This window comes from Myotis yumanensis, unplaced genomic scaffold, assembly GCF_028538775.1.
Source record: "Myotis yumanensis isolate MYYU_CA2020_CCGP unplaced genomic scaffold, mMyoYum1.0.hap1 SCAF_3, whole genome shotgun sequence".
NCBI lineage: Eukaryota > Metazoa > Chordata > Mammalia > Chiroptera > Vespertilionidae > Myotis > Myotis yumanensis.
The window spans coordinates 81561266-81567482 of NW_027223754.1; the positions used below are offsets into that span (position 1 = coordinate 81561266).

The 6217-nt window shown below is 42.1% G+C and overlaps 1 protein-coding gene across 1 annotated transcript; it reads right to left on the reverse strand.

Moving 5' to 3' along the window:
- Positions 1–547: 547 nt before the first annotated feature.
- On the reverse strand, positions 548–3288 carry LOC139006604 (kelch repeat and BTB domain-containing protein 7-like). Its single transcript, XM_070409006.1, is given in 2 exon segments — positions 548–1270; positions 1272–3288. Coding segments are annotated over 2 exon segments (2040 nt in total). The 5' UTR covers positions 2991–3288; the 3' UTR covers positions 548–949.
- Between the last annotated feature and the right edge of the window lie 2929 nt (positions 3289–6217).

Below are 6217 nucleotides of genomic sequence, written 5' to 3' on the forward strand. Positions count from 1 at the left end.
CATATAAACTTTTTAAGACAAGGCATGACCAATGGATAAAAAGTATATTACCCAATGATTTGTCCAGTGAAAAGGATTGTTTCTCTGATTCAATGAACATGTATCAGGTTATATATGAAAAATATGAATTTATAAATCACCTATTTTTTTAATTTTTTGTTTAAAAGGGTGTTTAAATAATTGGTGACACTACAAGAATGATGTTTTTTAAAATAGAAAAATGGTCACATTTAGCAAAAATACATTTTACATTTCAAAATTAGAAGCTAAATTTCTCTTAAAACAATGAAATCGTGATTTATTTATTTTTTTTACTTTCAGTGAGTTCTTCCATTCTGCACTATTATCAAAATGAAAGCACTATTCATTAAGCTTTCTATGTTCATTTTTTTTCCTTTGCAAAAGGGAAGAAAACCAACACAAATTTAACAAACTATATTAACTTAGAATACTAAAGACTACTTTAAAATTTGATAAATCTATTACTTTCATTATTCTGAAGGAAAAATATAAACTTTCAAAAGCCTATGAAGTTTCTAGTCCAATTTTCTATTCTAAAAATTAAAAAGTTAAATTTCTTGTGGCAGGCATTAAATAGAATTAAAAAGTTAACAGAAGACTATATTAGATAACCAAAATATAAACAGTGCAACTAATTAAAACAATCCACTGGTGCAATGAATAGTTGAACAATGAAAAAAAACACCAAGCATTCTAATGAATTATATAGTTCATTTTCTGCATATTTTAATCTCGACTTTTAACATAGCAAATTATTATATAGGTTGATTTCATGGACTGTTTAAATTTTGTAACGTAAGTAATTCAAACATTAGCCTTTCTAAACCAAATCTGCGGTCCTAGTCAATTTTGTTTTTCAGGAAAAGGAAAGTGTATTTTTTAAAGATAGATTACATAGCAGTAGAAACATCTTAGTGTCTCAAAATATTTACAAAGAACCCTGATGATCCTGTGCATTTCGCTGAGATGCAACCTGTACCCAGACTTCATCATCAGAAAAAGAACTTGAACTTCCTGACTCAGAGTCCAGCTCACTGAATCCATCCAAGTCCCAATCATTACTAGATTCACTCCGTGCATCATCTTCCTCAGTAATGAAACTCTGACCAGGTTCAAGGCAAGAAGGATAAACGCGAGCACAGAGGCAAATAAATCCAGAGTCAAACTGCAGAAGACCTAACATGGTACCTATATTAATCCACTGGTCTTCCCTGGCATCATATTCATACACAGTCACCCGGTTTTTTTTTCCATTGTGGGGTGGTAGAAGTGATGAGGAGCAACTTCTGGCCATGACTGACAATCTGATAGTTGTGGATCTCTGAGAACAAAGGAATATTACTAATCCTCCGCCATTCTCCCCTAGCTGGATTATAGACCTTCATGACTGGGATGTCACAGATACAATAGATCTCATCATTGAAGACACAGGCTTCCTGAAAGTCACTACGTTTAAGAGAAGCACAGTTCAACCACATATTGTGGCTAGGATCATAGCAGAGCATGCGCTTACTGTTCACAGCATAAAGGTAGTTCTGAACCACTATTAGTTCGAAGGAATAGAAGGAGTGGGGTACAGGAGCCACCAGTGCCCACTGATTCCTCTGAACACTGTAGCATTCCACTTCCTTCAATTTAATCCCAGTAACAGGGTCTCGTCCACCCAAGATGTAAATGTAGCCATTGAGGTAGGCCACATCCATGCCCTCACGACACAGCAAGCGATCTGCAAGTTGCTGCCAACTATTCTGGGCTGGTTTATACACCCAGAGGTGTTTCCTGGGCTGGGCAGCTAGATAGATGTCATGGTCTGGAGAGACACAGACAGCTGAGGAGGTGATAGTTTTAGTGTGAGCCAAGCTGGCCAAAGGTGAAGGCATTGTGTAAATGTCCCCCGAGTATGGGTCATAGCAGAGAAAAGGATCTCGGGGATGTCCAAAAAAGATCACCATCTCCTTGGCACACATCCCCAGCCTCTGGGGTGGATTTTCTGCTGTGGATGCAACAGAGCTGCTGCTGCCGTCTGGCTTTGCCACCACAGACTTGTACATCATGTCACCATATCGCATCTGCAGAGCCCCTTCAATAAGGTCCAGACAGTACTTCTTCACAAGGGGCTTATTCAACAGCCCTTCCAGGTAATCCTGATCTTCATCAGCGAAATGTGTCCAGCGGACACACTTGAAGACTTCCGCAGCGCTGGGACCCCGCTCCTTGGGAGCCGCCTCCAACCACTGCATGGCAACGTGACACACTGTCCGCTCACTCTCGATGTCTAGACTATCCAGGCGCAGGACAGCCAGCAGCTGGGCCAGGGTCAGATCTGCCAGAGTCTCCTCCTGAACTGAGCCCATGCGACTGAGCTGCTTGAAGTTGTGGGCTATGAAGGACTGGGCCTGTGAGCGCAGCTTGTGATGGTCGAAGGCATCAGCGAACTTGAGGATGGCGGTGCAGTTAGCCAGGTCCAGGCGGCGGGCTAGGAAGGAAGCACAGGCTTCCCGCACGTACTCGAGCTGCAACATGTCGGAGGCCGCGTAAAGGCGCTGCACGTTGGATTCACTTAGCGACACGCGACCGGTGTAGCAGTATTCGACCAGCACCTCAAAGGACTCGGCATCCACGTCATGCATGGTCACGTTCGCCTGCTGGCTCTCGTACATGCCGCCGGTGAACATGCTCTTGAAGTAGGGGCAGGCGGCAGCCAGCACGTTCCGGTTGCAGGAGAAAAGGCGGCCCGTGCCAGGCCCACTGCCAGGCGTCACCACCTCGATGGTCACATCACACAGCAGCCGAGAGTCATAGAAGGACTTGAGCTGAGCCAGCAGGGCTGCAGAGTGGGCCGCGTCCTTCAGCTCCTCCGGGCCCGTGAAGAAGGCCGACACGGACGGTTTGGAAATCCTCTTGGGCCGCCTCCCACCGCGGGGACTGGCGAGGCGGCGGGAGCGCGGGGCGTCTTCCCGGGACTGCATGGTGGAGATGGCGGCGGGCGCTGAGGGTTCTCCCCACCCGGCTATCGCGGGCGCAACAACGGCGTCCCCGAGTACTCGGAGCTGCAGGGGCCGCGCCTCCTTGCCTCCGCCCTGCGCCGCGGTGCTGCCTTCCTTTATCGCGTAGGGAGCGCCTGACTCACCGGATTCCAGCGGATTCCACGCCTCCCTCCACCTCCGCTCGCCGTCACGGAACCAGCCGCTGACACCAAGAGCCGCCACCGCCGCGCTGGCAGGACCGGCAGAGGCTCTGAACTGCGACTCCCAGGTGGCCTTTCGCACCTCGAGGCACGCCGGGCCCTCCGGAAACACGGGCGTAGGCGGGTGAGCGGTAGTCGCGTTGCATGTTGGGAGTAGTAGTTTGAGGAATACCGCGAGGTTTCTTGTGTCAGACTGCCTAACGGAATTAGAAAAGCGGTCATTCTTCCGAATTTGATGGTTTAGCTTTGGCTTTGAAACCAAGAATACAAGCCCCATTTTAATATGCATTTCTTTCAGAGAATTTTTCCCTCTTTGTAAAATAGGGATAATATTCATAGGATTGTATTTGGATGGAATGAGACAAATTGCATAGGATATAGGAAGCTTCAATAGATGTTTGATTAGAACAGAAATTGATAGCTTTCCTTTTAGAACTTTTGAAAAATGAGACACCCCCCTGATTTGAAACCATGAGCAATTTTGTAAAGGAAGTCCGGTTTTTCATGTTGCTTCTTTTGAAAAGTTGTGATGGGTATTACAATAGTTTCTATAAGAAACGCTATGCATAGGCTCAATAAGATGTCTTAGACAAAAATGCAGTCCTGGAAAACAGCATTTATAGATGGCCTCAAATATGCAAATCAGGAATATAAATAGATGAGCTAATATCTCACCAAATCAACACTTAATCTCTTATGAAGAAAGATTATTTTCATAGCCTCTTTTTTTCATTTATCAATATAATTTCTATTTTTCTGAACTAAAATGCTTCCTTTATTAAGTATAACATTTTCGTAGATTTTTAAAATCTCATTCTTTTTAAAAATATATTTATTGAAAGTATTACATGCGTCCCCCTTTTTCTCCCCATTGACCTCTTCTAGCCCGCCCCTTCCCCGCCCCGCCCCCCAGGCCTTTACCATCCTATTGTCAGTGTCCGTGGGTTATGCACGGTTATTTACATAGCCTCTTTTCAAGTTCTCTAATACTATTCCTTTTCCTTTCTAACATTCAGGAACAGTTTTTTTTTTTAATTATTAAAAACAAAAGTTTTAACGAGTTTAAACAAGTTTTTTTAAAGTATATTTTATTGATCTTTTACAGAGAGGAAGGGAGGGGGTTAGAGAGTTAGAAACATCAATGAAAGAGAAACATCGATCAGCTGCCTCCTGCACACCCCCTACTGGGGATGTGCCCGCAACCAAGGTACATGCCCTTGACCGAATTGAACCCGGGACCCTTAAGTCCGCAGGCCGACGCTCTATCCACTGAGCCAAACCGGTCAGGGCTAAACAAGTTTTTAACGAGAGTTTTAAATGAAAATATTTTAACAAACAGACCTTGTATTGTACAAAAGCACAAGATCCTCATAGCTCAGAGTATTCATACATGACCTAACATTTCTTTTTTTGCTTTTAATTAAATTTATATAGTAGAGCTGATGCTATACAAAAGTACAGGTGTGTGCACGCGCGCACGTGCGAATTATCTGTTAGTTGAATTTCCAAAATCAAATACTTAAAGGCTTTTTCTAAATTAGGGAATTTTTATTTAAAAAACATTCTGCTCCTGCTGCTAGTTTTCAATGTGTTACCATTACCTAATGAATTAAATCTTTAGCATTACAGGAATAGGTGGAGCAGGAGAATAATTCTCAAATTGTTTTTCTCTCTTTTCCTATTAGCTGAAGTAGGTCTACTGGAAATCCCCCAGGAAAGGGACATTAAACTAAGTGGATCTTTGGGTTCCATTAGATACACCAGAGAGAATTGAATTATTAGTAACACTGATTGCTTTCTCACCTACACTAAATACCAGCCAGGGTCTTAGAAGAGGATTAATAGATTATTCATCAGCTTTATGCTGATGTACGAAAATGAGATTCATTCTCTTAACTTCATTTGTCCTTGGGAGTGGTTGGCAAATGGCACTAAATGGATTTCTGCTATCTGTCTCCTTGAATAGGGTGACAAGCTATTTACCCTCTGGGTTGGGGAGGAGAAGTGCATTCATTCTTAAGTGTTCTTGGTTTAGGGAAGATAGGATTTACTAGATGACTGCGAACTGCTTAGCATCTAGATTGTTCTAGAGGGCTATAAACAATTGTTTAACTACTTGTCTCAGTTTCCCGATTCTGCTTTTCCTGGCTTACTGGCCTGTCTCATCCCCACTTCAGACACTTTCATCCATTAAATCTTTTAGGAGATGATGAGGGAGGAAGATCTGTCTTCAGTAACTGTATCCTGCTGACAAGGTCTGTGGTCCCCTGCCTATATAAGGCATGGAAGTCTCTTTCTGCCTATCTAAGGGGGCCAAGGGGATGAAATCAGAGACTGGAATAGAGAGGCTGTTAGATTTTCCAAAGTAGAGATAGTCTGGAATACCCAAAGCATTATCATCTCAATAGGGAATTGTATCATTCTAGAAGCAAAGTTGGTAGATGGTTCCATATATTATTGACTCAGTTATTTAGTCCTGAACATAAGTCAGTTTAGTTAAATTGTTGAGTCTTATTTCAGGAGGCAGTAATGCAGACGAGCTTTCAAAGTGAGACCTACTAGTATATTGTGTTAACAAGCAATAAGGTATTTAATAAGGAGTATGTCTATGAAAATAGAAGAAAAAACCAAAGGTTAAGAATTACAGAAAATTATAAACTGGTTTCTGAGACTGTAAAATTGTCAGTCAAGGAGGCTTAGAGTTTCTTTTGCTGGAACAAAAGTAAGCAGTGACAATTTAACAGATTTTTAAAATTTGTGATTTAAATATTTCTGATGATGACATCAGATGTTCAGATAAATTCCGTATGGTTGGCATTGCATTAGTAGTTCTTAATAATTCCAAGTCAAAGGATGGGAGAAAAATAAAACATTAGCTTGGAGGGTTGAAGACAACTAGGAGAATTCAAAATTAATTCAGGTTACAGATAAAAACAACATTTTAAACTTTGAAGACAATTAACTGCACTAGAGTCCAATAAACACAATCAGGCATTGTGATTTTTATTG